This window comes from Pararge aegeria, chromosome 9, assembly GCF_905163445.1.
Source record: "Pararge aegeria chromosome 9, ilParAegt1.1, whole genome shotgun sequence".
Taxonomy (NCBI): Eukaryota; Metazoa; Arthropoda; class Insecta; order Lepidoptera; family Nymphalidae; genus Pararge; species Pararge aegeria.
The window spans coordinates 12,522,359-12,537,292 of NC_053188.1; the positions used below are offsets into that span (position 1 = coordinate 12,522,359).

Sequence of the window (14,934 nt, forward strand, 5' to 3'; positions counted from 1 at the left end):
TTCCATGGAAGTAACTGTTTCTTAATAAACATTTATGATTTATAAGCTTACATTTGCTAAAACATGTAAAAAAACAAATTAATTACAATAACTTGACTGTATTTTAAAGAACAATACTTATCTGTCTAGAAAGAGATTGAACCCTCAACTTATAAGAAATTTAATAAAAGAGTTTTACGATTTATCATTTATTTGAATAAAAAATAAAATACAACACAAATCAACAGCTTTATCATTAGGTTATGATACTTTATATCAATTCTTTTGACCAAGAATTAATACAAAGTAACCATCTGGCTGACTCATCACTTAACCTATTTCTATGTTTTCTAATTACTAATGATGCTTTAGAAAATAACCTCTCAGCAGGTACTGAAGTTGCAGGTATTGAGAGAAAATCACGGGCCATTTTCGATAAAATCGGATACTCTGTCTCATGCGTCCTCCACCAATCTAAAATGTCTTCCGAGCTGGCAGTTCTTGGTTTTCTCAGGTACTCCTCCAACTCGTCTATCACTAAGCCTTGAAGACAAGATCCAGATGACGTCGAGGGACATTCATAGAGTTTATCAAAGTCTATTACGTCTTCATCTTCATCACATACTTTATTGTCTTTTTCTGGTAATTCCAGAGATTTGTTCAGTGAGTGTAGACTTTTATATTCTTCATAAAGTTCATTGAACTTGCGCAGACTTTCTGTTTTAAGTTGCTTCCCCCACATTGTCAGGTCAAAAGTCTGAGCCTTATGCCTTGGGTCTAAAATTAAAGAAGTACAATAAATCCAGTTGCTCTTCTTGTAATGTTTAAGCATTTTGTCTCGAGCTGCTTGGAAAGCTAGAATGAGCCTTTCATCCACTTCAGATCGATTAGGTTTCTCATCTAACTGTTTTACCATGGATTCAATTTTATCTAGCAAGAGATTAAATGATACAATGACTAGCGGTAACGTAACATATTTGTCTCCACCAAGTTTTGTACTTAAAAGTTTAAAGTTTATTAGAAATTTATGTAATTTTTCGAGTACCTGCCATTCATTAGCTGTGATTTGAAAATCATTCAATTCGGTGACAGAACTGCACAATATGTCAATGCCCGCTCTCACTTTTAAACCAAATCCAATCATATCATGTGTGGAATTCCATCTCGTTGGACAGTCAAGAATGGCATTTAGATTTGATGGCACGCCAGCTGCTTCACAAGCAGACTGAAACTTCTTCTTCACTATCTCACTTCTTTTTATTTTACTGGAAATACTGCGTAACTTTGTTACAGATGTACGCGAGTCAGCAATATTTGGTGCAGATTCTTCATCTTCCTCATCCTCAGTTTCGTCTGCATAGTCTTCGTACTGCTGATCTTGCGCGTTAGTGTCAGACTCACAGTGTAATGCTAAGGTCTTTAATAAATCTTGTACACCAAGGTTTAAAATGTGAGCAAAGCACCGGAAATGTTGATTGTCTGAATCAAAGTGTGGCGGCAGCTGTTTGCCCAGTTCATACATAAATTTGGTATTTGCAGTTGCGTTGTCGACCGTGATACCTTGTATTTTATCAATTATGCCATATTCCAATAAACATTCATGGAAAATCGTTGCAATATCTTCCCCAGTATGTCGACCGCGTGATGGTATAAAATCAAGAACTACAGATCGATACTTCCATTCGTTGTCTATATAATGAATAGTAACCCCGTAGTAACTCCTACCAGCAATTGACGTCCACCCATCAATGGTAAACGACATTTTAGATGATAATGGTTGAAGTCGTTCCTTGAGATTCAATTGGAGCTCTTCAAATCGCTCTTTGACTTTCCTTCTAAGTGTAGACCTTTTAGGAAACACCATATTAGGGCAAATACGTCGAAAATATACTTGTGTAGCTTCGTCATCGAAAAATGAGAAGGGAAGATATTTTTTCACCACCCAATCAACTGTAGCTGTCGTGATGTTGTCACTGCTGTTTTCCGACTGAAACAAAACAATAAATCTTGTGTTATTATTTAAAACATACTAGGTTTGAGCGTATAAGAGGAGGAGGTTTGTTGTTGTTAAATCGAGAAAATCGTTAAATTGATATTTGTTATATTAAGGTTGCACTGTACTGTAATTTACCAAAATAAAGTACTTAGTTGTTACTGGCCGATTAAATGAAAATATGGGTGTTTATAAAAAATATTTAAGACGATAATTACATACTTAATATGTCGCACCCCTAGATGAAAACACCACTAACTCAAAAATACTTACGTAAGTTAATGGCGTTTTTGAAAGTATCGCATGAATAGCTACGCGGAGTTAAAATTCTTTTAACTGTTAAAAAAATATTCTTACCTGTCCACTTCTTCCAGCGGTTACTAAAAAGCTTGTGATATCTCCACTTAATTTTGGTTTAACAGGAAGAAATATTTCTGATTCCTTTTTGTGGAAAGACATTAGATGTTTCCTTAAGCCTGAAGTGTTTCTGTTTTTCATTTTTATTTCAATCTTTTTATGTTGGCACAATTTACACAAGGCAGTTTGGGATGCATGAATTATTTCGAAAAACTCCTCAAATTTGCTTTTGGGTCTTTTAGATCTGTGACTCAAACTCTCGTTACTCGGACTAGAATAATTTGAATCTTCGTCACTCATATTAAATTGTACACGTGATACGTTTTTAGAAAACAACGAGAATTAGTAAAAACAATTATTAAGTTAGAATCGAAGCACAGCTCAATTGGAAATGACTGGAATTAAAATAATTCCTTCATTTATAGTACGTTTCCTTGCTTTTTACCGCGCCGCCTCGCCACGTGCCGGCTCTATGAAAAGGATGCCGCCGCAAATCGAACGATGCCGCGTGCGGCGTACAAACACACACTAAATATTACCTACTTGTACAGACGCGACCCGTGAATAAAATATATGTAAAGAATTAGTGCCAATCACTATTCTTTACATATAAGTGAATGTTTTGGCGTGCATCTATACTAATATTATAAAGCTGAAGAGTTCGTTTGTATGTTTGATGACAGAAGTTTTAAAATAAATAAATAAATCCTGAACGTCACTATACCTCCAAAGTTACTATTCCTCGTGGACGAAGTCGCGGGCACAGCTAGTAAATACTTACTCTCATCATCTCTCTCAGAGATATTCGAACACTTTTTTGCTATTTTTTCTTGTAAAAACTTAAGAAATATAATGACTAAATGTACAATAATAGTACCTAAGTAATTAGTTTAAAACCATATAAGTAATCAATATTATAATTACTTACTAGAATGAATTATTATGACATCTACTACCTATCCTCACCATTTTATCCTAATCATAATACTACTTGCGTGATCAGTATAATGTATTCATTTTCATTCTAAGCACTCTGAAACTTATTTATTCTTTGGAACACCTGTAGGTACTCTTAAAATTCGAAATTATTTTGCATGAATAGTGTCAAATGTTATGATTTCGGCGCGGCGGCAACGATTGTTTTAGATTTCAAAAGAAGCCGCCGGCGCGTGTATCATAACCATGTACTTCCGAAAAGCGGCAAATTTCTTTGAGAAGTAAGTACAAAACCTTTGATGCCGCATTATCAAAGTGCCGATGGTTAAAACATAACTATGCATGCACTCAGTTTGATTTTAATAGATATTTTTTTATTCGCTATGTTTATGGTATTAGTCGTAATGCGCATAGGTCCAGTTTTTCATATTCTTTGATATAGTTTTTTGCGTCTCATAGAATTCCTAAGCGTACCTACCTACCTATACACCGAACTGTTACACCTAACTACTCCGTGAAATAGCGCTAAGTCCTAGCTGCAAGACGCAAGAGTCTTGCAGGCTATGTCTTGTTCTTGCTCAAGTCTTGCACGGTCAGTCTTGGTCTTGGTCTTGCTAAAAATACGCGGTCTTGTTCTTGGTCTTGGTCTTGCAAAAACGCAAGAACAAGACCAAGACTGCAAGACCAAGACTGAATTTGGGCAACACTAAATGTAATATAGTATTAATGAAGGTGTTGTGTCGCGGCAGGTGTCGGCAATGTCGGCTATGTCCGGCGTGTCGGCGCTGTCGACGTCGTCGTGCGGGTCACGCGAGTCAGTGGCGGTGGGCGCGGGCGAGGTACGGCGCCGGCTTGCTGACGCTACTGCCGAGCCGCCTCCCAACGCATTCCGCCGCGACCCGCAGGACCCCTCCGCGCTAGCGCTCAAGGTACCAACACCCACCACGTCATGTTTAACTTTTGACAGTTCAAATCCAAGGCAACAACTGCTGGACAAAGATTTGGCATTCTTTTCAAGGACAAGCTTCAGCTTCAGGCCGGAAATAGCTTCTGACCATACCAAGCTCAATTTCAATCGTGCATGGAGTAATACCAACAAGGTATTAGGAAGGTACCATCACGCACCACATTACGTTTAACTTTGGTCAGATCGAATCTAAGGCAAAACACTGGTGGACAAAGTTTGGGCATTTTTGACAAGGTCAAGCGCTATTATCTTGGGCCAAAAAAAGCTTATTACCATATCAAGGTGAAGTTCGGGAGTACTGGAGCCATTTGTAAAGTGGCTCTGCCATCTAGCTTGATGATTTGGATTCAGGTGACCGCTGTGCTAGATCGAGTCATCGACGACGAGGCGAAAGTCAATGTAAGACTTCTAAGATGGGAACAATTTTGTTCTTCCGCCCATCTACTGGTATTGAGCAACATATCTTACGGAGAGTGTATTCTGGAACTATTCAATTACCATTCACCATCTCTTTTCCACCATCAAGCCGCAAGACAGCAATATTTCTGAAACACCTCTTTTCCGTCATCCATCCAGCTACCTATTCAAAATAGGATTGCTTCAAGGCAAGCGCGCTCTAGCTTTGGCTGCATCATCACTTAACATAAGTGTAACTGTAGTGGAGTGTGGTTTTGGTTAAAGCAAACATTGAACTGCACTTTTACCGAGTTTGACATGTAATAGGTAATAGTCGTTAAAGCTCACATCGCACCTCCTCCACCTCGCATTGGAACATCTTAAAGGGTCTTCACTCTAAATCCAGCAGCAGGCGAGGCCTCTGTCTAGCAGTATGGCATTGTTCGGTAAAGGTGACAATGATGACCAAGAAAAAATACCAATATCGGATAACAATCCGATTCCTCGTGATCCGTATTCTAAATTTAAAACAGGCTTAATCCAAGAGTTAACAAGAGTCTAAGAGTTAGCTAAACCGCTGCATAAGTTTGTTATTGCAAACTATGGTCGTAGAAGGTTAATTGAATAATAACTGTCAAGTAATTAAAATATAAGTAACTCGATTGTAGCAGCAACGCGTTAAGCCTCGCCCTATTATAAAACTGTGGTATAGCACGACATGGTGTCCAAATTATTGCCCAATTTACTTTAATTAATTAGCCGGGACATCACGCGCTTCAATGAAAATAATATTATTATACTGACGTCATACTTTTTATTACCATATATGGTCGTTGATGATATAATAACCTCGTTGGTCTTATGCTTAACATATTATGTTACCAATTATTATTATCTGTTATCCCGTGATAGCAGTGATGCAGGACTTCAAACTCTGTTTTGCGGGGACCGAGTTTGATTCCTGGCACGTGCGGTTTCAGCGATGAAATTTTACTTGCTTTAACGGTGATGAAAAACGACGCGAGTAAACCTACATAACTGAGTTCTCCGTAATGTCCTCAAAGGCGCGTGAAGTCTATCAAAACGCACTTGGCCAGCGTCTGGACTGCGATCTATGAACCCTTCTCATTCTAAGAGGAGAACCGTGCCCTGTATTAGGCCGGTAATTGGTCACAATTCAAATTCAAAACTCCTTATTCATGTAGACCTATCACAGGCACTTATGAGGCGTTCATAAATTATGTTTACATAATTATGAAGCAATGCTGATAACTTCGTTCGCCAACTTAAACCTAAAGCTACGAGGGTCTCAAACGCGCCCTGGTCTAAGAAGAGCCCACAACAAACTTAGCAGGCTAACTTTTTTTCTTGTCATCACCATCTCACAGTTAAATAATTTTACTATTCGATTAACGAGCAATACACACCCAAGTTTTTTTATCGTTTAAGAAATCCTTAATATTATAATAGGATTTTTCTATCTTCTTTCATCAGGTTCATCTGATAGTGATGATCACGTGGTTGAAAACAATGCTAAAAGACTACTTACAAAATCCACTTACTTTTCGTAACTCCCATCTAAATAGGTCAATCAGTTTATTTAACATAACGCTACACTTACCTTTTGTCAGTCCCATCAAAATCGGTCAACCAGTTCAACGCTCATCATGTAGTTGAACCGGGTAAAACCGGCCACAAGTAACATTATAAAAGTTCGACTGCAGTCAAAACTCAAACAAACGGGCTTTGTTATATACAGTTCCAATCGATATCAGTAAATAGGGGAAACACAGTCTGGTCAGTATTAGTCACGCATCAGCCATAATAGCAGGGCGGGGTAGCCCCGTTCAACTTAGTTTATATTATCGCTTTGTGTACCTTTTCGTGGCCTTTAGCCCCTGCTTATTGTATACACTTCGGTCGTGTTCAGTCCAATAATAACCGTATGACTCATAAGCTTACCTTATAGAATTGTTTGTGTTTTGTATAACATGTGTGTCACAAATTTGCACTTTTAACTGCGTTGAGTGTTGTCTAGCTTAGCTTATAAGCTTTATCAAGAAATAAATTACAAGAAAATAACTTGAAGCTTACTGGTAGTTTTGGAAATATATTTTTAAATTCAAAATTCAAATTCAATATTTCAAGGCCTATCACAGGCACTTATGAAGCGTGTATACATATATGTTTACGTAATTGTAAGGGGATGGTGATAACTTCGTTCGCCAATTTAAACCTAAAGCTACGAGGGTTCCAAACGCGTCCTGGTCTAAGAAGAGCCCACAACAAACTTAGCCTGGTTTATTTTAACAAAATAAATAAATAACACAAAAATTATAACCTTAATTTTTAAATTATTTAAAGGCATTTGTTACACTAAAAAGCTTGTCAAAAGATGTGATTGATTATTTCTGACGCTGACCAGCATTGCTGTTACTAAAAGGCGTGGTGGCCGGTGCAATTTGCTGGCGAAAGAGGCTTAACTACACCTCAGATTGATGAACACTGGCACTTCGTAGGTTGTGTTCCTTACCCTGCTAAGTGCTGCTCTGCTTAAAGGCTATGTTTTTCCACTTAACATCAGATGCAACCGGCTCAATTATACTCATAAAAAATAGTGTATTACTGCAACGGCCAACAAAAGAGGTATTGATAGACGAACGTGTATAAACACGTATTTCAACATACGTACGAGTAAGTCCTTCAATGCCTAGCTGTAGCGAAGGCTTGTATAATACTTTCACAGTACATTCACTTGAACTAGTTTCGTCAAATACAATTACTTTTCAAAATGAAGGAAGAACAACAATAAGTTTTCATTTGTTTTATTTTTTTTCAATAAACAGCTTTATATTTGCAATCCAGTTCAAAATTTATATAAAACTTGGATAAGTTACCATCTCGGTTGCCATAAAAGATCGTTCCATTTTTAAATTACACGACAAATTTGAAGTTCCTTTGTAATTTTTTGGCCGAAATTAATTCATATCACATACCACTTATGGCGGCCGCTGCTCGCATGTATTTGGCCAGTGCAGCAATTTCGATTTATCTTGAAGACCGTGCTCAAATGTGCTAGCAGTTTTGAGAAAAATACTATACGCACGTTCGTTTGCGCATGCGCAGGAGTCCTGGGAGAGCAAGCTGGCGCGCATGCGCTCCGCGTCGCCGTACGGCGCACTGGCGGGCTGGCGGCTGCTGGGCTGCATCGTGAAGGTGGGCGACGACCTGCGGCAGGAGATGTTAGCGGCACAGTTGCTGCGGCGCCTGCAGGCCGTGTGGGAGCTCGAGCGCGTGCCGCTACGCCTGCGCCCCTACGAGATCCTGTGCCTCGACCGCGAGTGCGGCCTCATACAGCCGGTCAGTTGCATCATACCTCCACGTACATTATGAATGAATGAATGAATAAATATTTTGACGGCCGATTGGCGCAGTTTGCAGCGACCCTGCTTTCTGAGTCGAAGGCCGTGGGTTCGATTCCCAAAACTGAAAAATGTTTTTGTGTTGAACGTGAATTTTTATATGTATACTAGATGTGCCCTGCGGCTTTGCCCGCGTAATTTTGGGAGTCAGCGTACATCGTCTACACCTATAGTCATATATGAGATTTTTACACATTTTTTTTTATCTTAGGTAATTTTTTTTCCAATGAAAATTATACTATATTATTTCTAATACCTCCAAGAATATGTATTAAAAGTTTTATGAAGATCGGTTCAGTAGTTTTCGCGTGAAAGCGTGACAAACAAACTTACATTTACATTTATAATATTAGTAGGGATTTAAGTATTTATGTATATTATTCATAAAAATATTCATCAGTCATCTCAGTACCCATAACACAAGCAACGCTTACTTTGGGACTAGATGGCGATGTGTGCGTTGTCGTAGTGTATAAAAAAAATACTTTTATTGCACACCACAAAAGGTACATAAAAAAAGAAAAATATAACAAAATATCGTATACAATTTGGCGGCCTTATCGCTTCATAGCGATTTCTTCCAGGCAACCAATGGCGAAGAAAACAAATACAGAAAAAAATTTGGTGGTGCACTTATAAATATACCCATAAATGTATATAATATATATAAAACAATATTTGAAACTAAAGATAAATAAAGAAATTGGTAGTTCAATGCAAATATAAATTATATTTCTTAAAAATAATATATAGTAAATTAAAAACAAAACAAAATAAATAATTATCCTCAAACGAAGCGAGCACTGAACTATCACTATCAAATCAAACATTTTATACGTGCAGCTTATGGGTGTCATATACTCAGAGGGCTTATAACGACCTACGTATACAATACAATAATAGCTTCAGAGTATTGTTGGGGCTGCCACGCTTCTGCAGTGCATCCAAAATGTTTGCAGAGCATCACATTGATGACTTCTACGCAACATGAATTTACTTCTACGAATAAAAATTATTTTCATGATACGCAATCATGAAAAAAAGATCTGCATCAACAATATTTTGGAAATATTAAGCAATAAATGGGAAAATCCCTTTATGGAGCATTGGGGTGGTACACACACAAAGTGCTCAAGAGGGTACTTACCCCACCTAATGTTGCTAGGCCACAAATTTTTCCCATTTTCCCCATTTTGATTTTGTGTAGATGCCCACTATTATAATACTATTGTTTTCTTTATAGGTGCTAAACTCAGTTTCGCTGCATCAAATTAAGAAACAGTCGGGCAAGTCACTGCGCGCCTGGCTCGAACTGGAGCATGGCCCGCCCACCAGCGAGGGATTCCTGCGCGCGCAGAACAACTTCGTAGAGTCCGCGGCCGCCTACGCACTCACTAGCTACCTACTGCAGCTTAAAGACAGGTTAGTTGAACAAAGTTCAACGGCCACGGCCGTAGCCACCCACCAGACCAAAGAAAAAAAAACTTATTGCCCCGGGCAGGATTCGAATCCGGGACCTCAAACTTAAAACTGAAACGAACACCATTGCGCTAAGTAGCTCGTCTAAAATTTGTTTGGTGGGAGGCTTTGGTTGAGGCGAGGCTAGTTACCACCCTACAGACAAAGACGTGTCGCTAAGCGATTTAGCATTTGGGTACGATGTCGATGATAAATGTCTTACACCTAACTAGTTATCCCGCTACCGCAAAGAATAAAAAAAATAAAATTTCGCAATAAATAATTTCCGCCATTCAGAATGACGCCGATTAGACAGAGGCAAAATTTAATATGAAAGAACTACACGTTTAATCGAAATGGATTAAGTGAATGTCACAATAAGGTGTAAACTGCGTTCGCGCTGGCGGCTATCCTTGCGATCTGCGTACGACCTATCACAAAACACGCACGAACACTCGCGAATTGTGATTGGTCGCATGCAGGACGCAAGCTTGAACGTTGACCCGGACGCAGGGGGCCTTGGTTTGACCTTGTGTTTATTTAATGCATGCTTTATCGACTCATTACCGGCCATACACATAGCGCGAGTCTCCTCCCAAAATGAGAAGGGTGTAGGCCGTAGTCGACCACTGGCCCAGTGCGGTTTGGTGGACTCCAACAGCTTTTGAAAACATTTTGGGGGACTCTCAGGCACGCTTAAATTGCTTAATACGCACATAATTTACAGACCCATGCTGATACGTACTCGGCCCCCTGAATGTGAAGCCGAAGTCCTAGCCTTGGGCGAATAAAAGATTCGGATGGGACGAAAACGATTCGTTTTTATCGAATCATTAAGCTATTATTTATCGTGCTTTAAAACTAACTAGTAAAATAACGGTTTTGTAAGCCACATATTTTATTCGCAGACACAACGGAAACATTCTGTTGGACAGCACAGGACACATCATCCACATAGATTTTGGGTTCATATTCTCAATTTCGCCTAAGAACCTGGGATTTGAAAGTTCGCCATTCAAGGTAATCTATCGCTTTAAACCTTATTTATTTAACGATTAACTTTGGCTTGTATAATTATTTAGTCTAGTAGTGAGATCTGGGTGCTTCTGGGTGCTTTTAGTATCTGGGTGTAATCTGGGTTTTTGATTTGATGAGACATGATCATAGTAATATAGCCTCATGTTTATTGTAAATACAATTTATTATATTCTGATAGGTTTAAATTCGTTAAACATTCAATATTATAAATTAGAAATTGTTAATGTTTGTTTATTTATTCGTTAATTTATTCCTATGCACTTGATAAATTATGAAACATGTATAGCTTGCATTCTGTTATTGTAATTTATCGAACTGAAAAAAAAGGCGGGAACTCCTGGAATTATCTGAATAAAAAAAAGAAATTTGGTGTCTAAAATACGTTTAGCGGTTAAAACAGTCTCCGTAATATTTTGTTAGATAGGTTCTTTAACAAGGGGGGTCCTTTGGGATTATTAAAAAACCAAATAAAACACGGAAATTCTTGGCAAAAGTTAGTAGGAATATTAATAATGGTATAAGTTACGTAATGTTCGATTAACGCTACAGCTGACGGGCGAGTTCGTGGATGTAATGGATGGCGAGAGCTCGGACATGTTCGCGTACTTCAAGATCCTTATCCTGCGCGGACTGCTCGCGGCGCGCAAGCATTGCGACCAGATCATACATCTCGTCGACGTCATGCGAATGGGTAAGTGGTATATTTGCCTCGATTAACTCTTACTCTCACTCAATCTCAATCCACTCCTGCAAGGCTAGAACAGGCAAGAGACAAAAATTATATTATTTTATATCCCCGATTATATCCCCTGACAAGGGATCCCACCTGCGAAAGCACGGAAACATGGGATAGGAACACATATATTATTTTCAATTGTGCGCCAGTGCTCTGAGAAGAGTTGAGAGTTGATAAAGCTATGGGAGAAGATACATTTTTATCCTTTCCCCGGGGAGATAATTGTCTCCTACCCATGCTAGCTGCGGATAAAATAATCATAGGGATCGTTTGGGCGCTATTGATTTTCGACTGTTAGTATTTCTTTAGGTAGATCTGAGTAATTAGGAATATATTGGTGCTGGTGTTGGTTAAATTATGCGTGTTGGAGATTGCAATTTCTATCAACGAATTTAATTTTATTTTCTTTATCTAGTGTTATGTCTGATCTGCTGTCGCATATCTATCTATATTATTATTATTCTATCATTTATTGATTTTCATTAATTTTATTTTTGTTAACAATGTTAAATGATATAAATAAAAATATTAAAAAAATTATAAAAAAAGAAACATCCACTTCTCAGCTTGTGGAGCTTTTGAATGCCCAAGGAACAGGGCTCCAGAGTGAGAAACCTCCTCACATTACGTTTCTCTGGGAAAGGACTACTGCCTTCTGTATCTGACCCTTGATCTAACAACCAAGTGTAAGCTTCTTAAGATGTTGGTCGAAGCTTTTCGCGAGACGACCATTGACTGAAACGACGATCGGAACAAGAATGGTCGACTCAACATTCTACATAGCGGTAATCTCGTGAGCAAGGTCCAAGTACTTAGATACTTTTTCCTTTTCAGCTATCACCAGATTATCGTCATGTGGAATAGTAATGTCTACAATTATTGCACGGCGCACTGATCGATCGACTAGCACTATATTAGGTCTATTAGCTGTAATATACCTGTCAGTGATAATCTTTCGATCCCAGTAGAGCAATGCACTGCTATTTTCAAGAACTGACGCCGGGTCGTACCTATAGTAAGGCGTTAAAAATGGGCCATACCGAAGAGCAAGTTGTTGACGAATTATCCGGGCTACTTGATTATGTCTGTGCAAGTATTCGCCATTAGCAAGATGAGAACTCCCGGAAACTGAGGGACTCCCCTGGGCGATGACACGATCGACATATGTCTAGAGTGCCATCTTTCATAACGTGTTTCCGGTAGTTTCTCGTCTTGATGACTTCGTCCATAATTGCACAGACAAAATTATTATTATCATCTCGATGTTCAATTTGTCGTTGGCTTGATTGCAGGCGGCCAGCTGCCTTGTTTGCGGAGCAGTAGTGCCGTGTCGGCGTTCCGCGCTCGCTTCCACCCCGGTCGCACCGAGCCCCAGCTGCGGGCGCTAGTGGACCGCCTGGTGCGGGACGCAATGCACTCGCTGTCCACGCGCCTCTACGACAACTACCAGTACTACACCAACGGCATCCTCTAGCACAGCACATCGCACACAATATACGGTAAACCCGTAGTCGACCACGTACGGGCCCGCAAAAAGCAACATTATGCGTTCGCGATATCGACATAAAGGTACATTTGCGTGATTTGCAGCCGATAAGAGTGACAGTGTACTCTCAACGATATTCTCTAGCACTGTACATCGTACAACACGCATATACTATACACCCGCAGTCGACCACGGTTGTGCGTACGAGACCGCAAAAAACGACATTATGCGTTCGCGATATCGACATAAAGTTACATTTGTGTGATTCGCAGGTTATAAGATTTACAGTGCACTCTCTACGCAAGTTTTCAATTGCTGCAATTGTTCATTATATAGTCAACATCTCCCGGAAATGCTCTGGTGTCGGAGCATAACTTGTAGAGAGAATACTGCACAAGATCTGTTTGGTGTTGAGACAGATTGAAGAAACTATAAATTGCACCGTGCAGCGTCCTGCTTTTCGCTTTTCGTATATTATGGAATTCTGGAACGCCTGCTTCTATCCAAAATAAGACCTAAATTACTTCACTTTCGAAGCGCGAGAGCGACAGACGTTTGCTGCCGTCGCTATACATTTTCGTAGTTTTGTCATAATGCATTAGTAATGTATTATTGGCAGGTGCTTCGCTTAATCGTGAAATATTCATAAAATATACGTGTTATAAAGCTGGGATCCACAACAGCAATATCTTAAACGCCATAGTAAAATAGACCTATTATTCCTCTGTTTAAAGTTTTGAATTCTGTAATACCGAATTTTAGTTCACATATATTTTGCTAGCGTACTGTTGAATGTATAGAGGACATAGAACATAGTTATCGAGAGTTTGAAAAAAAATAAAAACATTATGGTTGAATACACTTGTGCAAAGACAACCTTACATTACTTTTATTGGGGAACATGTAATACGATGCGTGCAGTCTTCCTCCCAATTCTGACCTTCTTGTTCATTACCTTCTAAATCTCACTGAAAAATATAATATTTGCTCTTTAGATAATCCTGTACTTTTGTAAAACAATTGACCTTGAATATAAAACAGTAAACACTCGAGACCTGTAGTTATCAGATATTACATCATATCGGAAAAGGTAAAGACAATTACAATAAATACTAATGTAGTCAATTGTGTTTGCCAAGGTAGCATTTTAACGGACGTGATGCTAGTTTACATAAAAACATATCCAAGACATTGGTTTTTGTTTTTTGCTTTGAGGCAGCATTACACATCCGCTGGAACATCCACTAGCAACATATTAACTTATTTACTCGAAATGTCCATCATCGTAAAATTTCGTTTAAAATTCCTTTTATCATTTAACTACGAAAATACTGAGCATTTTGTTTAAAATGCTTAAACTTAGTATTCATATTATGGAAAACTCGCTTTACAATAGTGAATATTTAATAACGTTTTATTTAATAATAATCAGTTATGTTTCTTTGTAACAATTGATATCATTTTGATAGATCTAATACATTTGTGCTTTCTTTTTTCTATTATGTTATTGTAGATTATTTATTATTATTATTAGATATTATAATGTAAAATGGCTTTACTTTACAGCCACTTAATTTCTAAGTCGTATTTGATTAAAGGTCTTCTTTTTAAAGATTTTTTGGATGCTGTTGGAAGTGATGGCAAAATGTTACAATTTCTTTCGCATTTTATGTTAAACAAATTTAAAGTACTAATTTTAAATTATGTTAAAACATTATGCCATCTTGGCGGTCAATCCACAAGCACCAAAAAAAACCTTATTAGTGTTTCTACAAATTGTCTAATCTTAATTTATTATATTCTGTAAATCTTGGGACTATACATCACAAAGATTTTGTAAATAATTAATTAGTGCCATACCTCCTTGGACCGTAATTACGGAATTAAACAAAATTGTCACACTATGAAAAATATTCGATATCGAAAATATTTGTAATTATAAAATTTACGAGAAATCTAACCAAAGCTACTATACATTCATTTTATTTTTACTTATTAGTATGGCACGTCCTACGAGGGGGTATAGCGGCGGTGATCGAAATTAAAATCTTCATAGTTGCATTTTACAATCGGTTTTGAACAACGTAAAATTTTCTTTTTGGCCTTCGCATACCATATCAACTAATGACTGTAGGACTAACATTTAAGCATTCATATGTGTGCGTT

The 14,934-nt window shown here is 38.2% G+C and overlaps 1 protein-coding gene across 2 annotated transcripts in view; it reads left to right on the plus strand.

The window, feature by feature from the left end:
- The window catches only part of LOC120626147 (phosphatidylinositol 4-kinase beta), a 52,271-nt gene extending 38,024 nt beyond the window's left edge, over positions 1-14,247 (plus strand). For both annotated transcript variants that reach the window (XM_039893466.1, XM_039893467.1), the window contains exons 5-10: positions 4,015-4,194; positions 7,755-7,988; positions 9,294-9,472; positions 10,417-10,528; positions 11,096-11,237; positions 12,575-14,247. In XM_039893466.1, the coding sequence (XP_039749400.1) occupies positions 4,015-4,194; positions 7,755-7,988; positions 9,294-9,472; positions 10,417-10,528; positions 11,096-11,237; positions 12,575-12,756 (1,029 nt within the window). In that variant the 3' untranslated portion in view covers positions 12,757-14,247. The remainder of the gene's footprint in view (positions 1-4,014; positions 4,195-7,754; positions 7,989-9,293; positions 9,473-10,416; positions 10,529-11,095; positions 11,238-12,574) is intronic.
- The last annotated feature ends 687 nt before the right edge of the window (positions 14,248-14,934 follow it).